General features: G+C 47.7%; 1 protein-coding gene across 2 annotated transcripts in view; it reads right to left on the bottom strand.

The window, feature by feature from the left end:
- The window catches only part of GNAS (GNAS complex locus), a 601,606-nt gene that overhangs the window by 82,709 nt on the left and 497,860 nt on the right, over positions 1 to 21,037 (bottom strand). For both annotated transcript variants that reach the window (XM_063959384.1, XM_063959385.1), the window contains exons 3-4: positions 9,997 to 10,051; positions 9,795 to 9,914 (exon numbers count right to left, since the gene is read on the bottom strand). In XM_063959384.1, the coding sequence (XP_063815454.1) occupies positions 9,795 to 9,914; positions 9,997 to 10,051 (175 nt within the window). The remainder of the gene's footprint in view (positions 1 to 9,794; positions 9,915 to 9,996; positions 10,052 to 21,037) is intronic.

The following is a 21,037-nucleotide window of genomic DNA, read 5'->3' on the forward strand; positions in this document are numbered from 1 at the left end:
CAACAAGATTTTAAAGCCATTCCAATGTGTTCCACATGGTCTTTATTTGGGGCTTCCAGCGTACTTTATCAGGTATGGAGACTTCATTAAGAAAAGATAACATACATTTTTGCAAGAAAGAAATAATCAGATTTTACTTACCGGTAAATCTATTTCTCGTAGTCCGTAGTGGATGCTGGGGACTCCGTAAGGACCATGGGGAATAGACGGGCTCCGCAGGGGACTGGGCACTCTAAGAAAGATTTAGTACTACTGGTGTGCACTGGCTCCTCCCTCTATGCCCCTCCTCCAGACCTCAGTTAAGGAAACTGTGCCCGGAAGACCTGACATTACAAGGAAAGGATTTTGGAATCCAGGGTAAGACTCATACCAGCCACACCAATCACACCGTATAACTCGTGATAAACTTACCCAGTTAACAGTATGAACAACAATAGAGCATCAGACCAACCTGATGCAACCATAACATAACCCTTATGTAAGCAATAAGTCCCCAGCATCCACTACGGACTACGAGAAATAGATTTACCGGTAAGTAAAATCCTATTTTCTCTAACGTCCTAGTGGATGCTGGGGACTCCGTAAGGACCATGGGGATTATACCAAAGCTCCCAAACGGGCGGGAGAGTGCGGATGACTCTGCAGAACCGAATGAGCAAACACAAGGTCCTCCTCAGCCAGGGTATCAAACTTGTAGAATTTTGCAAAAGTGTTTGAACCCGACCAAGTAGCTGCTCGGCAAAGCTGTAATGCCGAGACCCCTCGGGCAGCCGCCCAAGAAGAGCCCACCTTCCTTGTGGAATGGGCTTTTACTGCTTCTGGAGGCGGCAATCCAGCCGCAAAATGAGCCTGCTGAATCGTGTTACAGATCCAGCGAGCAATAGTTTGCTTTGAAGCAGGAGCACCGAGCTTGTTGGATGCATACAGGATAAACAACGACTCAGTTTTCCTGACTCCAGCCGTTCTGGTAACATAAACCTTCAAAGCCCTGACTACCTCTAGTAACTTGGCATCCTCCAAGTCACGAGTAGCCGCAGGCACCACAATAGGTTGGTTCAAATGAAAAGATGACACCACCTTTGGCAGAAAGTGCGGACGAGTCCGTAATCCTGCCCTGTCCATATGGAAAACCAGATAGGGGCTTTTATGTGACATAGCCGACAATTCTGACACACGCCTAGCCGAAGCTAAGGCCAATAGCATGACCACTTTCCACGTGAGATATTTTAACTCCACGGTCTTAAGTGGCTCAAACCAGTGAGATTTCAGGAAACTCAACATCACGTTAAGATCCCAAGGTGCCACTGGTGGCACAAAAGGGGGCTGAATATGCAGCACTCCCTTTACAAACGTCTGAACTTCAGGTAGAGAAGCTAGTTTTTTATGAAAGAAAATGGATAGGGCTGAAATCTTGACCTTAATGGACCCCAATTTTAGGCCCAAAGTCACTCCCGACTGTAGGAAGTGAAGGAAACGGCCCAGCTGGAATTCCTCTGTAGAGGCATTCCTGGCCTCACACCAAGCAACATATTTTCGCCGTATACGGTGATAATGTTTAGCCGTCACGTCCTTCCTAGCCTTTATCAGCGTAGGAATAACCTCATCCGGAATCCCTTTGTTCTACTAGGAGCCGGCGTTCAACCGCCATGCCGTCAAATGCAGCTGCGGTAAGTCTTGGAACAGACAAGGTCCCTGCTGCAACAGATCCTGCCCTAGAGGCAGAGGCCATGGGTCCTCTGTGAGCATTTCTTGCAGCTCTGGATACCAAGTCCTTCTTGGCCAATCCGGAACACTGAGTATTGTTCTCACTCCTCTTTTCCCTATGATTCTCAGCACCTTGGGTAAGAGAGGAAGAGGAGGAAACACATAAACCGACTGGAACATCCACGGTGTCACCAGTGCGTCTACAGCTATCGCCTGAGAGTCTCTTGACCTGGCGCAATACCTCTGTAGCTTTTTGTTGAGGCGGGATGCCATCATGACCACCTGTGGCAGTTCCCACCGACCTACAATCTGCGCGAAGACTTCTTGATGAAGTCCCCACTCTCCCGGGTGGAGGCCGTGCCTGCTGAGGAAGTCTGCTTCCCAGTTGTCCACTCCTAGAATGAACACTGCTGACAGTGCGCTTACGTGATTCTCCGCCCAGCGAAGAATTCTGGTCGCCATCGCCACCCTGCTCCTTGTGCCGCCTTGGCGGTTTACATGAGCCACTGCGGTGATGTTGTCTGATTGAATCAGCACTGATTGGTTGCGAAGCAGGGTCTCCGCTTGACTTAGGGCGTTGTATATGGCCCTTAGTTCCAGGATATTGATGTGAAGGCAAGTCTCCTGACTTGACCACAGTCCTTGGAAACTTCTTCCCTGAGTGACTGCCCCCCCCCACCCTCGGAGGCTTGCATCCGTGGTCACCAGGACCCAGTCCTGAATGCCGAACCTGCGGCCCTCGAGAAGGTGAGTACTCTGCAGCCACCACAGTAGAGACACCCTGGCCCCGGGGGATAGGGTGATTAACCGATGCATCTAAAGATGTGATCCGGACCACTTAGTCCAGTAAGTCCCATTAGAAGGTCCTCGCATGGAACCTGCCGAAAGGAATGGCCTCGTATGATGCCACCCTCCTTCCCAGGACTCGAGTGCAGTGATGCACTGACACCTGTTTTGGTTTTAATAGATTCCTGACCAGTGTCACGAGCTCCTGAGCTCTCTCTATCGGGAGATAAACCCTTTTCTGGTCTGTGTCTAGGATCATGCCTAGGAGAGGCAGATCAGCTGTAGGAACCAACTGCGACTTTGGAATATATAGAATCCAGCCGTGTTGCCGTTACACTTCCAGAGAAAGTGATACGCTGTTCAGCCACTGCTCTCTTGATCTCGCTTTTATGAGGAGATCGTCCAAGTACGTGATAATAGTGACACCTTGCTTCCGCAGGAGCACCATTACCTTGGTGAATATTCTCGGGGCCATGGAGAGACCAAACGGCAACGTCTGAAATTGGTAATGACAATCCCGTACCGCAATTCCGAGGTACGCCTGATGAGGTGGATAAATGGGGACATGAAGGTATGCCTCCTTTATGTCCCGAGTCACGATAAAATCTCCCCCTTTCAGGCTTGTAACGACCGCTCTTAGCGATTCCATCTTGAACTTGAACCTTTTCAGGTATATGTTCAGGGATTTTAAATTCAATATGGGTCTGACCGAACCGTCTGGTTTCGGGACTACCACATGGTCGAATAATAACCCCCTCCTTGTCGAAGGAGGGGAACCTTGACCACCACCTGTTGAAGATACAATTTGTGAATTGCAGTTAACCCGGTTTCCCTCTCGTGGGGGGAAGCCGGCAGGGCCGTCAGTGAGGAGGCCTCTTCACAAAGGCCAGCTTGTATCCCTGAGACACAGTATCTATTGCCCAGGGATCTAACAGGGAGCGAACCCACTTGTTCCAGAACTTACGAAAGCGTGCCCCTACCGGGCCTAGCTCGGTCTGTGGAGCCCCAGCGACATGCGGTGGATTTTCATAGAGGCCGGGGAAGACTTCTGTTCCTGGGAACTAGCTGTGTTGTGCAGCTTCTTTCCTCTGGCAAGAAAGGACGCACCTCGGACTTTGTTTCTTTGTTCGAAAAGCTGCATTTGATAATGACGTGCTTTCCTAGGCTGTGCAGGAATATAAGGCAAAATATCAGAATTACCAGCTATAGCCGTGGAGACCAGGTCCGAGAACCCTTCTCCACACAATCCTCAGCCTTCCATATGCCACTTAAGTTGGCATCATCTGTCCATTGCATATTCTACAGGACACGTCAAGCAGAAATCGACATAGCTTTGACTCTAGGACCCAGTATACTCATATCTCTCTCTATATCTATATATATATATATATATATATATATATATATATATATATATATATATATATCTATATCTATATATATCTATATCTATATATATCTATATATATATCTATATATATATATATATATACATACATACACACACACACACACACACACACATACATACACATATACACACACACACACACACACACACATACATACTAGGGTCTCAATTTCTGCTGATAAGGTACATGTCCACGCCGCCCCAGCGCTATAAACCCATGCCGACACAATCGCCGGTCTGAGTAGTGTACCAGAATGTGCACGCTATCTGCAGGATCCCTGAGAATAGCTAGGGCTACCTTCTGGGCAAACGTGACACCCTAGGGGAAGATTCCCATCACATCCTGGCCCTAGTGGGGAAAGGATACTGCCTGAGAATTCTCTGTGGGAAGCTGCAGTCTCTTGTCTGGAGATTCCCGCTCTTTTTCCTCATGAGAGGAGGGAAATTTACCTCAGCTTTCTTCCCCTTAAACATGTGTACCCTTGTGTCAGGGACAAATGAGTCATCAGTGATATGCAAATCATCTTTTATTACAATAAACATATATTGAATACTTTTCTGCCATTTTGGCTGTAACTTTGCATTATCGTAGTCGACACTGCAGTCAAACTCCGTGTCGATGTCAGTGTCTATTATTTTGGATAGTGAGCATTGTGAGACTCTGAAGGTCTCTGCGCCATAGGGACAGACATGGGTAGATTTCCTGTCTGTTCTCTAATCTTTTGTGCAATAAAATCACCTTAGCACTTACACATATCCAAACAGGTGTCGGCGTTGTCGACGGAGACACCCTCTCACACATATTTGCTCTCTCCTCCTTAGGGGAGCCTTTTACCTCAGACATGTCGACACACACGTACCGACACACCACACACACAAGGGATGCTCTATTTGAAGACAGTTCCCCCACAAGGCCCTTTGGAGAGACAGAGAGAGAGAGTATGCCAGCACACACCCCAGCGCTATATGACCCAGGAATCACACAGTAACTTAGTGTTAACCCTGTAGCTGCTGTATATTGTTTTTACGCCAAATTTATGTGCCCCCCCCTCTCTTTTTCACCCTCTTCTATCGTGCTTCTGCAGGGGAGAGCCTGGGGAGCTTCCTCTCAGCGGAGCTGTGGAGAGAAAATGGCGCTGGTGAGTGCTGAGGAAGAAGCCCCGCCCCCTCAGCGGCGGGCTTCTGTCCCGCGATTTTGTGTAAAAATAATGGCGGGGGCTCATGCATATTACAGTGCCCAGCTGTATATATGCTGCTTTTTGCCAGGAGGTACTCAATTGCCGGAGTGTGTGGGTTAGTGTGGGAGCAATGGCGTACAGCTGCAGTGCTGTGCGCTACCTCATATGAAGACAGGAGTCTTCTGCCGCCGATTTTGACGTCTTCTTGCTTCACCCGCCGGCTTCTGTCTTCTGGCTCTGCGAGGGGGACGGCGGCGCGGCTCCGGACGACCACAGTTAAGCTCCTGTGTTCGATCCCTCTGGAGCTAATGGTGTCCAGTAGCCTAAGAAGCGCAACCTAGCCGCAGTTAGTAGGTTTGCTTCTCTCCCCTCAGTCCCACGTAGCAGAGAGTCTGTTGCCAGCAGAAGCTCTCTGAAAATAAAAAACCTAACTAAAATACTTTCTTAATAGCAAGCTCAGGAGAGCTCACTAAAATGCACCCAGCTCCTTCCGGGCACAGATTCTAACTGAGGTCTGGAGGAGGTGCATAGAGGGAGGAGCCAGTGCACACCAGTAGTACTAAATCTTTCTTTAGAGTGCCCAGTCTCCTGCGGAGCCCGTCTATTCCCCATGGTCCTTACGGAGTCCCCAGCATCCACTAGGACGTTAGAGAAAATTAAACATTTAAAGTTTGTGCTTTTGTTTCTGAAGCCCTGACATAAATAAAAAGAAGAATAACCTGGAAAACAAACCAAGAGTGAACTATGGTGGGGCGGGGGTGGGTATAAAAAACGTCACTAATGCGACACAGGGTATTCAATTGTGGGCATTTTTGCACATTTTTTAATCCATTTTCACCCATGCAATTTCACCTTTTTTGGGCAAAAATTGCGGCAAAAAAAGCAAGCGAAAACGAATTTGGAGCGAATTTGCCGATACACGTGGTTTTTGCCAGTGTGAAAGGCACGGGCATTGAAAAGGTCGAATATAAATTTGACCTAAAAACAGGTGAAGTGTGCCTTTTTTGGACTGGTCGAAAATATGGGCATATACTTTTGTAAAACCAGAGTCTTGGCAAAAAGGGAGAGTGGAACCTTAGTAAGTATTTTTTTCACCACACACACACACACACACGACAAAGCAGCTTAGAGGAGCAGGTACTTGCCTTGAAAGCGTTCATCCATACCAAACCACGTACTAGATAATTCAATTCATGAATCACGCCTATGCAATGCACAATCCTGGGTTATTAATTTTCTCTTTGGTAGTAACACCTCATTCCCACATGTAGCTGGACAGGCCACCACTTGTGGAGGAGCAGTGGGATGACCTAGCACTGGTTGATACAGTAGGTAGGGGGAAACTATTTGGAGTTTTTGGACTAAAACCCCCACAACCACTTCAGGTCTTTCTTCTATATAAACAGCATTTTAAAGTATAAAGACGCTATACAAGATTCAAACCATAGACTTTTGGCTAGTAAAGGTGGATACACACTGGGCGGCGTTAATAAATGTTGGAGGCTCTGTGTTTTGTGTGTGCTTGTTTTTAAGTGAGGTGTGCGTGTTTTTAAGGAAAGTTGTGCGTTCAAGTAAAAGGCATGTGTGCGAGCGTAAGTGAGAGGCATGTGTGCGAGCGTAAGTGAGAGGCATGTGTGCGAGCGTAAGTGAGAGGCATGTGTGCGAGCGTAAGTGAGAGGCATGTGTGCGAGCGTAAGTGAGAGGCATGTGTGCGAGCGTAAGTGAGAGGCATGTGTGCGAGCGTAAGTGAGAGGCATGTGTGCGAGCGTAAGTGAGAGGCATGTGTGCGAGCGTAAGTGAGAGGCATGTGTGCGAGCGTAAGTGAGAGGCATGTGTGCGAGCGTAAGTGAGAGGCATGTGTGCGAGCGTAAGTGAGAGGCATGTGTGCGAGCGTAAGTGAGAGGCATGTGTGCGAGCGTAAGTGAGAGGCATGTGTGTATAAGTGAGAGGCATGTGTGTGTAAGTGAGAGGCATGTGTATGTAAGTGAGAGGCATGTGTGTATAAGTGAGAGGCATGTGTGTATAAGTGAGAGGCATGTGTGTATAAGTGAGAGGCATGTGTGTATAAGTGAGAGGCATGTGTGTATAAGTGAGAGGCATGTGTGTATAAGTGAGAGGCATGTGTGTATAAGTGAGAGGCATGTGTGTATAAGTGAGAGGCATGTGTGCGAGCGTAAGTGAGAGGCATGTGTGCGAGCGTAAGTGAGAGGCATGTGTGCGAGCGTAAGTGAGAGGCATGTGTGCGAGCGTAAGTGAGAGGCATATGTGTATAAGTGAGAGGCATGTGTGTATAAGTGAGAGGCATGTGTATGTAAGTGAGAGGCATGTGTGTATAAGTGAGAGGCATGTGTGTATAAGTGAGAGGCATGTGTGTATAAGTGAGAGGCATGTGTGTATAAGTGAGAGGCATGTGTGTATAAGTGAGAGGCATGTGTGTATAAGTGAGAGGCATGTGTGTGTAAGTGAGAGGCATGTGTGTGTGTGTGTGTGTGTGTGTGTGTGTATGTGTAAGTGAGAGGCATGTGTGTGTGTGTGTGTGTAAGTGAGAGGCGTGTGTGTGTATGTAAATGAGAGGCATGTAAGCGAGAGGCATGTGTGTGTATATGTAAGTGAGAGGTGTGTGTGTGTGTGTATGTATGTAAGTAAGTGAGAGGCATTGTGTGTGTGTGTATGTAAGTAAGAGGCATGTGTGTGTGTATGTAAGTGAGAGGCATGTGTGTGTGTGTATGTAAGTGAGTGAGAGGCGTGTGTGTGTGTGTGTGTGTGTGTGTGTGTGTGTGTAAGTGAGAGGCATGTGTGTGTGTATGTGTAAGTGAGAGGCATGTGTGTGTGTGTATGTAAGTGAGAGGCATGTGTGTGTGTATGTAAGTGAGAGGTATGTGTGTGTGTATGTAAGTGAGAGGCATGTGTGTGTGTGTGAGAGTGAGAGGCATGTGTGTGTGTGTGTGTGTGTGTGTGTGTGTGTGTGTGAGAGGTATGTGTGTGATGGTGCAGTGTGCCTCAGTGCTTTCTACCTGGTGCAGTGTGTCTCAGTGCTCTGCCTGGTGCAATGTGTATAACGTGCTCTATCTGGCGCAATATGTATAACGTGCTCTACCTGTCGCAGGGTGTATAGGAGGTTCTACCTGGTGCAATGTGTATTAGGTGCACTACTGTGTGGTGTAATGTGAATTGCCACTAATATGTGGCCACGCCCCTTCCCCACGAAACACCTCTAAATTTTTGCTGCGCACCTTCTGCGCGCACTGTCCATGTTTTGGCCTATAGGAATGGGCGCACCAAGCATTATAGTATGTACCTAAGTTTGCCCATCTAACTTAAAAATGTGCCCTCCCCGTGATCAGCACCCTGCCCTAAAAAAAAAAATCCTAGAGTGAACACTAATTATATCGGCACACCGCTAAGCCAAAGCATCTCCATCTCCCACCTGCTGGCGGGTAAGGGAGCACTGTAGGTGTACTATAATGGTATGCTGGTGTCTGTTTAATTGTAATGACTGACTTGGAGTGCGTCCACTTTCTATGTGTATCTATAATACTATTGGGAAAGGTACCTGAGCACGCTGCTACTGTGTGTGTGTGTGTGTATGTATATGTAGAGGGGCACCAACATTTATCATGCCTCCGGCCGACTGGGACGAACTTACGCCACTGCTACTAGAGGTTTATGTGCAGCGCAAATACAAGTTTCTGAGCTTGCAGCGAGAATGTTGTGGCAACATATGGAAAACTGAAACTGCCCTTTACAGCAAGTGTGCAAGCTTCTCTGTTTGGGCATTGGAAGGTCCTAAATACCTGTAATCCATACAGAGCATGCTTAACAAGTGAGCAGGGGTCGACAATTTTTTGTAAAATCTAGGAGCCAGTTGAAACAATTAGGGGCCAGACCAACATGCCAGACCAAAGTATATGAAAACTTGTATACAACTACCACACAAGCCCCTCGGACCTCCTCCCCAGCATCCCATCAGCCTACCATACACACATGCCCCTTACATGGCCCCAAATTCATAGTGTGCCACCACACACAGGAGTGACCCTATTTATAGCAATAGTATAGCGAGAGGACATTCTGATGAAATCTAATAAATAGTCACTCACTAGCTGTGTACAGCTCCCCAAAGGACACACTCTTGTCCCCGGTCAGCACTGCTGCAGGTCACCGGTAGTAACTACTACTCTGCATCAAAATAACTGCTGCTCCCCGTAACCCTGTCACGCTCCTCCCCGCAGCCTGGTTACTCTGTTCCCCTCAGCGCTACATCTGCCCGCAGTCCCAGTCAGTCTCCTCCCCTCTGCCGGCTGCGCTTCAGTTCCCCACAGCCCAGTTGCTTTCCTTCCCTCAGCCACACTGCTGGGAAAAGGACCAGATCTACAGTCTTATGGGCAATAGGAAGAAGCTACAGTAATTGAATATGGCATGGATAACAGGTGCGATGCATCACACCCACTCCTGTAACTACCAATAGACTGCTTCCTAACTGATTTTGGGCAAAAAATTTTTTTGGGACAATTAGCTTAATTTTCAACAGTACTCGGCTCTTGTAAAATCTGTTCACCCTTACTAAGATCTTAGTCTCCATAGCGACCTGGTTCCCGGGATTTATCGAGCCTTGCAATTGAGTAACTAAAATAGGAGGATGACAAGATACAGACCTACAATGTAATAGATGACAGGGCTGGTCTGCTAGAACACACACTGAAGTTTATACTTACTGATGGGAAGTCAAAATCCTTGTGACTCGGTAAATTTGTGATATAATCAATTCGGAACTGGCTGTCTGGATTTGCTAGCTCCACTGGAGGTGACAGATTTCCCATTGCTGTAACTATGGTCTAGTGGAGGAAAGGAACAAATAAATAACAACACTGCAAGATCATTTTGAACCAACAACTCTGTTCATGGCTGCTTACTTACCTCAATAGCCTCTTTAATGTTATTCTTTATATCTTGAACTTTTATCTTTTTCTCTCTGCAATAAATAGAACAAATTATAGCTTTAGATAAATACATTTAGGATAATCCAACAAACATAATGCATCATTTATTGTGCCTTACAGCAAGAAGACTATCTTCAAAAAGCCAAATTAGTAGACTAATAAATCACTGAACTATACTACTATTATAAATTTACTTTAGCACCACCCATTACTGTGCCTTATTAGAGCTTGCAGTCTAAAGTCTCTAATACCCCTTTCCACCAAAAAGCCGGGACCGACGCTTTTCCACTGCACCTTGAACTCAGGTTATTGGCGAGTCTTCCCTCAGCCGGTTCTTGTAGATGACATAATTTGGCTCTCCTTATGCTTTAAGCGTGACCTGGGATGGATAACCCTGGTCACACTGTGGGTTACCCAGATTGGTGCCGGGTTTCGACCCTGGCAGCTACCTGGTAGGATTCCTGGGTGATGCAACCCATGTAGACCCTTTCACACCAAACTTGGACCCGGGTTGCTCCAGCAATAACCTGGGTTATAAGTCTGTAAAGGGGTATCACACAGGAACATTTTATCGGAGCGTGGGAGAACATCATAGTAAGTGGAGGATTCCCAAGAGAAAAAAACAACCAAAAACTCCACACAAACTTTATACATACAGGGCTGAGGTCGGGAATCAAACTCACAACCCATTTGCTGTGATAAAGCAATGTTAACTACCATGTCCTTCTGCTTTAAACAGCAGTTCCCTTTAATGACTAAGCAAATTATGGTGTCAATTCAATTCACCGATAGTTGAATAGCGCCGGGAGTTAGCTCCCGGCGTTATTCTATACAGCACCAAGTGACACTCAATTGTCGGGAATTCTTCTCTCATCCCCAGGGTATGAGAGAGGAAATCCAACAAAAGCGCTGCCGGCCGGCCGGCACAAGGCTGATTCTGTCAGGAATCAGCATCGCGGTGGGGAGTTAAGTCGGAGAATGCCCGTTCTCCCGACAATTCAACCTGTAAAGTCCGGGAGAACGGGCCTTTGCCGACTTAATTTGAGCTGAATTGAATAGCGTCGGGAGCTAATTATAGGGGAACGCTCACACACACACACAGGGACCAGGAGCACACTGACACACTAACAAATTGTATATAGGCACACTGACACACTATATAGGTCTGAGGGGCACACTTACAAACATTGTTTATAGGCACACTGACACACACACACACACGTTGTAGAGCTGGCAGCCATGCAGAGGCACATACCTCCCAACTCTGTCACAGTGCAGCTCCAGCTCCCCCTCCTCACCTGATACTGCACACAGATTGTCTCCTTCCCCCTGTTCCCTGGCATCGCGGGAGTGCTAGGAGCCGGGAGGATGCACAGCTGCACTATCAAAGTGCAGCCTGAGCAGTCGCGGCAACGGCAGTATAGACAGTGACAGTCTCTCACTGTCCGTGCAGCGTCTGGCGCTCTAAGCGGCCGCGTACCTCGCGTATGCGTCGGTCCGGCCCTGACCGCACGGCAGCATGTGGGAGCCGGGAGGGTAGGCAGTGGAGCAGCGGCAGCGCCCCTTCAGGATGCGGCGCCCGGGCAAGAATCCTGCTTGCCCGTGGCAAGAGCCGCTCCTGCAGGCGCCACAGCAGCACACATCAGCTCAGCACAGGAATGCAGAGCAGGCAGAGCGCCTCTCCATTCCTGGCGTCTCCCTGCACTGCATCCCTTTGCCGAGTGGCTTGCGCCGGCTCTGGTCACAGCAGCTATCTTCAGCTTAGAAAGATGTCTCAGTTTTGAAGTGGGTGGGTAAAGAAACACATGAAACCAATCAGATCAAAAAATTTACAGCAGCAGACATTTTAACAAGAGGACAGCGACAATAGTGTGGAAGGTACAGTAGCTGTCCACTAGTATTCGGTTGTTAGGGAAGACAGGACTATGTAACTAAGTGGGTGTCACAACATGAAGACTGGAACTGAAGTATATAAAAAGCCATTAACAATCTCTCACAAACGAAAATATTTTTCAAAACCCAGTTTTTGCAGATTTTACCCACCAGATTTAAAAAACTAGGTTTATGGTAAGAATTTACTATTGTTAAATCTTTCTGCGAGGTACACTGGGCTCCACAAGGATTAACATTGGGGTGTAGAGTAGGATCTTGATCCGAGGCACCAAAAGGCTCAAAGCTTTGACTGTTCCCAAGATGCACAGCGCCGCCTCCTCTATAACCCCAACTCCGTGCACAGGAGCTCAGTTTCGTTAACCAGTCCAATGCAGTAACAGGTACCAGAGACGACAATCGTGAGTAGCCACATACACCACACACTCACACCAGGAGAGGGTGTCAGCGGCTAATGCCATACCAACCCAAAGAAGCCAAGTGCGTCAGGGTGGGCGCCTTGTGGAGCCCAGTGTACCTCACAGAAAGATTTAACGGTAAGGTCTTACCATAAATTTCATTTTCTGCTGCGGGGTACACTGGCTCCACAAGGATTAACATTCGGGATGTCTTAAAGCAGTTCCTTATGAAAGGGGACGCATTGTAGCGGGCACAAGAACCCGGCATTCAAAGGAAGCATCGAAGGCATAGAACCTAATGAACGTGTTCACTGAGGACCACGTAGCCGCCTTGCACAGTTGTTCAAGGGTCGCACCACGGCGGTCCGCCCAAGAAGGTCCGACAGACAGAGTAGAATGGGTTTTAATGGTAGCAGGTGCTGGAAGGCCAGCCTGTACATTAGCATGTGCAATCACTATTCTAATCCATCTGGCCAAGGTCTGCTTGTTAGCAGGCCAGCCACGTTTGTGAAAACCAAACAATACAAAAAGCGAATCAGACTTCCGAATGGAAGCAGTTCTCTTCACATAGATAGGGAGAGCCCGTACCACATCCAAAGACCGCTCTTTGGAAGACAACTCAGGAGAACTAAAGGCCGGAACCACAATCTCCTGATTAAGGTGGAAGGGAGACACCACCTTGGGTAGATAACCCGGAAGCGTTCTAAGAACCGCCAGGTCACGGTGAAAAAGCAGATAGGGGGACTTACAGGACAAGGCACCCAAGTACGAGACCCTTCTAGCCGAAGCGATAGCCAGCAAAAACAAAACCTTAAGGGAAAGCCACTTAAGGTCTGCAGATGCAAGAGGTTCAAACAGAGACTCTTGCAAGGCCTCCAAAACCACCGACAGATCCCAAGGGGCCACAGGAGGTACATAAGGAGGCTGAATACGCAACATGCCGAGTGAAGGTATGAACATCAGGTGGGAAGCAATCTTTACCTGAAACCAAACCGACAAGGCAGAAATGTGAACCTTGAGGGAGGCCAGACGAAGGCCTAAGTCCAGGCCCTGTTGTAGGAAGGCCAACAGTTTGGCCGTACTAAACTTGAAAACGTCATGATTATGAGACGCGCACCAAGTAAAGTAAGGATTCCAGACCCTATGGTAAATCTGAGCAGAAGCCGGCTTACGGGCCTTCAACATAGTTTGAACGACCGCCTCAGAAAATCCTTTGGCCCTCAAGACGGAAGCTTCAAGAGCCACGCTGTCAAAGCCAGACGGGCCAAGTCCTGGTAAACACAAGGGCCCTGAACAAATAGGTCTGGTCATTGTGGAAGTAGAAGGGGACGATCTAGCGAGAGGCCCTGTAGATCGGAGAACCAGTGGCGTGGGCCACGCTGGAGCGATCAGAAGTAGGTTTCCTCCTTCTTGCTTGAACTTCCGTATTACTCTGGACAGGAGCGACACCGCAGGGAACACATACGGCAGCCGAAAGTTCCATGGAATTGTCAGAGCATCCACGAACGCTGCTCGAAGATCCCTTGTCCTTGCTCCGAAGACCGGAACCTTGTGATTGTGTCGAGACGCCATCAGGTCCACATCTGGAAAGCCCCACTTGTCCTTGAGAAGTTGAAACCCCTCTGGATGGAGGCTCCACTCTCCGGCGTGTACGTCCTGACGACTGAGATAGTCCGCTTCCCAGTTTAGGACCCCCGAAATGAACATTGCGGATATGGCCAGCAGATGGCGTTCTGCCCATTGAAGAATCTGTGATACTTCCCTCACTGCCATGCGGCTTCGAGTGCCGTCTTGATGATTGATGTACGCCACCGTGGTGGCGTTGTCCGATTGTGCTTGAACAGGTCTGTTCTGTATCAAATGCTGGGCCAAGTTCAGAGCATTGAACACCGCCCGCAGTTCCAGAATGTTTATCGGGAGTAGAGACTCCTCCGCGGTCCACCGACCCTGAAGGGAGTGTAGGTCCAACACCGCGCCTTAAACCGCTCAGACTGGCATCAGTCGTCAGCAGGACCCAGTTGGATATCCAGAAGGGACGACCCCTGCTCAAATCAATGGTCCTGAAGCCACCAGCTCAGTGACAGGCGGACCTCCGGAGACACGGAGATCATTTGAGATCTGATCCAGTGAGGCAGGCTGTCCCACTTGGCAAAAATTAACTTCTGCAGAGGGCGAGAATGGAATTGAGCATACTCCACCATGTTGAAAGCAGATACCATGAGACCTAGCACTTGTATTGCCGAATGTATCGACACTTGCGGACGAGATAGGAAGTATCGAATCCTGTCCTGAAGCTTCAGGACTTTCTCCTGAGACAGGAACAACCGCTGGTTGTGATTGTCTAATAACGCTCCCAGGTGCACCATGCTTCGAGCAGGAACCAGGGAAGATTTCTTCCAGTTGACTAGCCACCCGTGTGGGCTGTCATGAACTGGACAGTCAGATCTAGATGACGCAGGAGAATTTCTTGGGAATTTGCCAGGATCAACAAATCATCCAGGTACGGCAGGATCCTGACCCCTAGACAGCGGAGTACAGCAGTCATTACTGCCATTACTTTGGTTAAAACTCGCGGAGCCGTTGTCAAACCAAAAGGTAACACCCGAAATTGGTAATGAAGGTTGCCCACCGCAAACCTCAGGTACTGCTGATGTGACATTGCAATAGGAATATGCAGGTAGGCATTCTGTATGTCCAGGGAGAGCATATAGTCCCCAGGCTCCAAGGCCAGAACAATAGAGCGTGGAGTTTCCATACGAAACTTGGAGACCTGCACATACTTGTTCAAGGACTTGAGATCGAGAATGGGCCGCGAGGACCAGTTCGGTTTTGGGACTAGAAACCGCGGTGAATAGTACCTCTTGCCTCTCTGAGCCAGAGGCACCTGTACCACCACTCCTGAGGCCAGGAGGGATTGTACCACCGAATGAAGTGTGTTTGTCTTCACCGGGTCCAAAAGGGACCTCTGTCAGGCAAAATCGATGAGGGGGACGTTTCTTGAAGGATACGGCGTAACCTCGAGTGACGACTTCACTTACCCAGGCATCTGAAGTGGTCTTCAACCATTTCTGGGCAAAACCTAGAAGCCAGCTCCCCACTCTGGGATCCCCCAGAGGAAGGCCCACCCCGTCATGCTGCAGGCTTGTCAGATTTGGATGCATGCTGACGGGCAGCCCAGGCCCGCTTTGGTCTGGGCTTGGCAGGTTTGGAAGTACGAGTTTGTTTCGGGTACGCCTGACCTTTTGCTTTACCTGGAGAACGAAAGGGCCGAGAGAAAGTACTTTTAGACTTCTGTGTGGAAGGAGCCACTCGGTAGGCAAGCTGTTTTAGCAGAAGCCAGATCTGCCACAATCTTATTGGAGGTTTTCTCCAAATAGAATGTCTCCCTTGAAAGGAAGCACCTCCAGGGTTTTCTTAGAAGCCATATCCACCGACCAGGATCTCAACCAAAGGATACGTCGAGCCAAGATGGATGTAGTGGCAGCCTTGGCCAGCAGCACCCCGGCATCGGAAGCCGCCTCCTTAAGGTAAAGAGAAGCCGTGGCAGTATGAGAGAGACATTATCTGGCGTGATCAGAAGCGTCGGAAGGTAGCTCCGCCTCCAGCTCCTGAGCCCAAGCTTCAACAGCTTCAGCAGCCCATGTTGCTGCAATGGTTGGCCTATGTACAGCCCCCGTTAGGGCGTAAATCGCTTTCAAACAACCCTAAAGACGTCTCTCCGTCGGTTCCTTCAGAGAAGGGACGGTAGTTACTGGCAGAGCGGAGGAAACTACCATGCGAGCCACATGAGAATCCACCAGCGGAGGAGTTCCCCCAATTTTTAGATGGCAATGACGGAGGGAGTGAAGTTACTTCACTCCCCCCGTCACACAGCTCCATAGAAGTGCAGACAAATATGGAAGAGATCGTCCACATTGGCATGCATGCACAGCCGACAGGGCACCAGCGATGAACGAGCGCGGGGCCGCACATTGTTCATCGCTGGTGCCTCCACACTCCAAGATATGAACGGTATCTCATTCATTAATGAACGAGATCGTTCATATCTTTGAGTGATATCGCCCAGTGTGTAGGGCCTATGAGACTTCTGTTTAGTCAATGATCGGTTCAAGTGCTGTAACTGTGATGAGATTTGATCCGCCCATGGCGGATTGACTGCAGGGACCATAAACTGTTGCACTGGCATAGGAGGTCCCGCAGGGGGCGCAAGTTTTGTTACCAGCGTATTCCATAGTGTAGAGAAGGTAGCCCATGGTGGGTCATTAGTGGCCCCCGGTGTTACAGACCCACTGGGAGGTAAGGAACCCCCTAAACCTGAACTCTCTGCTGCTAAGTTCTCCTTTAAAAGTGACTGCAGCATCACCACCACGCAATGTGGGAGAAGCCCCAGTTCCGTCGCCCCGTGTAGCTGACCTATTGACAAGCACAATATCAGGCAACCTGGTACAATATTAGCAGCGATATACCTAGTAAGAACTCCCAGTGTGAAAATACCTATATCAATTAACCTGACGCACTTAGCCCCCTCAGGTTACAGAATATAGGAGTAGCAAGCAGAGTGAAATACACGAGAAGGCAGCCATGCAGCAGATACATGCACACACACAGTCACAACTGTACCATGCAGAAATTATACCAAACAATAAAACTGCACCGGACTAGCAATACAAAGAAACACTCAGCATAGCTATAAGTTTAAGTAAACAGCAGATATAACAAAACACAGTAAGAACTGGATGTATATCACACAGTGTTTGTACCCCACAACCCTGACTGAATGCACTCTTTCTTAACTAACACTGTCCCTTGACAGGTAGAATACTTAAGTGTCCTGTAAAAAGCACAGCGCTGGGGAGCAGGCGGCTTTACAGAGGAGGATTTGCCCCAGCAGTCCCAGGAACAGCGCAGTTCCTTGTAATGGCGGCTGACAGGGAGTGAGGGAGATATACATGCAGCTCCAGGGTGGGAACATTTACCCAAATGGCACCCCGGGGCTGGGGGAGGGGCTACAGGTTAGGCCTTCTCCCCATGCTGGCTTCCCCACCGGGCGTTGCGGACAATAATAAAACGGGGTTTATATAGAGAGAAAAAACCCCACCTGTGCCGTGTCCCGATGGCTACTGGAGCGGCTGCCCTTTACAGTATCCATGCCAGCGCCCACGGCTGCGCGGGATCGCGATAACAGTGGGCCAAAGAGACCCCTTACCTCCCCTTGTATCTGCGGCCACGCGATCCCGGAGGGTAGCAGCGAGTGTGTGTGACTGACAAGAAGTACACCGGAGCCTCCGCTGTAGTTACCCGCCAACCACGGCGCAGAAGTATACAGCGCCGCTGGGGGAGTGATGGAGCTGCAGCAGGGGATGTCTGACTGACATCCAACAATGCTGCAGCCCTTGAAGTCTTCATAAATTCTTTTCATCAAAAATAGCTTATAATATGGGCTGCAGGAGCAGCCCTGTTGATTACTTGCCTACTGCATGGCACTAACTTAAAAACTGAGCTCCTGTGCACGGAGGCGGGGTTATAGAGGAGGCGACGCTGTGCATCTTGGGAACAGTCAAAGCTTTGAGCCTGTTGGTGCCTCGGATCAAGATCCTACTCTACACCCCGATGTTAATCCTTGTGGAGCCCAGTGTACCCCGCAGCAGAAAGGGCAATAACATTTAAATGCAAATCAAGCCTGATTTTGCATTTACTTTTATTGCGGTTTTAAATTAGTCAGGCAAACTCAGTAAAAATCCTGTGTTTTGAAAATTCATTGCTTAGTAAATATATCCCATAGAACGGGAAAAGCAGCTTAAGGCAGTTAATCCTGTGCATTAGGGTGCGAAAATGGGGCTGTCGTGACCAGAGTGGTGTTGGTTGCGCACAGAATTGAATGTCATCCCGACACTTTAGATTTCTCTCAAACAATTGAAAAGCCCCCAAAGTTTTTTTTTGTGTGATGCAATTACATTAATTGAATGACCATTCACAAACTTCTCTGTCCAGCACATGAAAGATTTTATACAACATGATCGAAAATATATCCAAACAAGGATTGTTTGGGAACTAATCTGCAAATTGTTGCATTTACCAGCTGTCATGTTCACCTGTTAATGAAATTATGAAAAATTAGATTAAGATTCATACAACTGTATACTTTACCATGCTTTTCATATAATATTCCCAATTATTTTTTTTTATTTTTAAAGAGACACAACAACATCATAGAACTGTTATGAAAAGGCCTAAGATAACACTTATTTCATACATGAAGTCTGTACAACACAATTAGTATCCTATTGATGGTTCAGCATTAAGCTGAGGCAGTAGTGTCAATCCATATCCACTGGGGAAGTAGTGGGGGCCAGTCACCTAATAAGGTAGTCATTTCCCCTCTCAAAGAATCACAGGCAATTAGTAGAGTCAGTTAGAGACTTGCTGGAACAGAGGAAGAGACACACTGTAAGTGGGAGGATGCAGCCGGCACTGACACACACAGCAACATCTATCTTGGCAAGTTTACTGGCAAAACTGTATCAATCTGTGCACCAGGGGAACAGAACACGAGAACTGCCAAAACATTAACCCTCTCTACAAGTCTACATACACACAGAGATCCTCAGCAGAAGACAGAGATACAGTAGAAAAGGGTTTAAGTATACATGTAGGGAAGAGATTGGAAGAAGGATTAGAGAACCAAAACCCCCCACCCCAAAAAAACAGCCAACACATTATGGGGTTGCAAATTGCTGTTGCAGCGGCGTTGAGGAGCTGGCCAACGGTACCGCATCTCACACCCTTCGAGGCCCACACTCAGCCTAAATGTACACATTTTCTTGCAACCCCATAGTTTGGTGTGTTTGCAGCATCCTAAATAGTGCAGCTCTTGCCACTCAAACTCGCACCTGCGAATACATCCCTGGTAATTTGAACGACTCCCATATGTGTAATTGACAGAGCCCAACGACTTTTGTAAATAATCTGTAACCCTTTCTTTATAGCAGAGCACACCAAGGGAGGGTATGGGGGTTAGGGGTGGCCATGTTTAGCTGCTGAAATGGCAGTTTGAGCATCGAAAAGCCAGACTTTAGGAACATTTCTCTTGCCACCTCAGTAGAGTACAAGCCAAAAAAACAAACTGGCATCAGCACAAACAAGTGGATAGCTCTAGTCACTTTTAGATGGGAGTTCCGGGCGCCCAAAAACTAGTGTCTATACAAATTTTAAATAGTTCTACAAGTATAGCCTGCAGATAAGTATAGACTGCAGAGCTACTTTTTTTTTATTTTTTATTGGCCCCAAAATCTCAACTTCTCCCGAAGCCCTTCTATCTTAATTAATGTGCACTAATACCATCACGGCACAACAGCTAGTTGACACTGCCTATACAGTTAGGTTTGGCACCACTTGTGTGAAGGCCAAAAAATTAGATATTTATTTAAAACATAAGTATAAAACGCCCATTGTTCAAACTTGTACAGATCGGAAGCAAGTTGAGACCAGATTTCTTCTGGGCTCATGTCTAGAGTCTATTCAAATCAGCGCAATGTTAATAGTGCCGGAAAGGAGATTCCAGAGTTCACTTCAGTGCAATGTTACATTCGATTACAGCAGGGATGGGGAACCTTCGGACCTCCAGCTATTGTTGAACTACAAATCCCAGCATGCCCTGCAACAGTTTTAGCATGGCCAAATAGCAAAACTGTAGCAAGGCATGCTGGTTTGTGTAGTTCAACAACAGCTGGAGGTCCGAAGGTTCCCCATCTCTGGATTACATGATTTCTGCTCATACCCCTCCTGAGGTGCATCTATACTAAACTTAAGTCCTTCAGAGACAAGTATAAGGGAAGGAATAAGAATACAAATCGCAGACAATTGAATCTACTGATAGTGCTATTGAAGCAATGCCAACAAAACTGCAAAGTTTCCAACTGCACAGGTCAAAAGTCATTCATAAGATCAACATGGACAAATCTGGCTGCACAGAAAAGAGCTGCTTAGGGCTTAGCGATGATACCTGGGTACACTGTATCAATTGAGGAACACACTTATTCTAAGACTTATTTTAAACAATGACAAAGGTTAGAAATGAAAGCAAACATGCCAATAGTAATAGCAAACTTTACCAAAGCTGGTAAACTAGATCACAAGTAGCCACAAATTGCCCTCAACACCCACACAGTACGGGTAGACAATGCTCGTAACTGACTGAGGTAATTTATTATAGAATATTTTTTGGGTATCCAAAGGACAGACTTTTCGCACATTTCTGCTGGTCACCCCTATGAGCAGAAGTGTGGGTGTCCGTGACATTCATTGCAGATAGGAGCAACAATAGAATTGTTCCATCGGGCGCCCATTAGCACCGCCTAAAAAGAAAAAAAATGTAATCATCCCTACGATGTGCAATCTGAACTGTTACTATACACGTCTTACATCTGGTTTTAAAGTCCCATTTATAACTAAATAATGAGGATATGCTTTTATTTTATTGCCCTACTGCTCATCACAAAATAAAGCAGAGTCAAAAACAAAGGCTCACTAGCGTGTGTACGCAAGCTTGTGCAACCAATTTTGGAGAATCTGAGCCCTTGCTGCTAGAGGAAGACAATGTATGGGGCTGATGGTGTGCTGTATGTTTGCGTCCCAGAAAGTAAATGCATGGGTGTTCACACTTCTGGAAATTCAGTAAGGGATCATTCACACAAATGCATCTTATTTGGGCCAGAAATAATGCATGTATAC

This window comes from Pseudophryne corroboree, chromosome 3 (assembly GCF_028390025.1).
Source record: "Pseudophryne corroboree isolate aPseCor3 chromosome 3, aPseCor3.hap2, whole genome shotgun sequence".
In the NCBI taxonomy this organism is placed as follows: Eukaryota; Metazoa; Chordata; class Amphibia; order Anura; family Myobatrachidae; genus Pseudophryne; species Pseudophryne corroboree.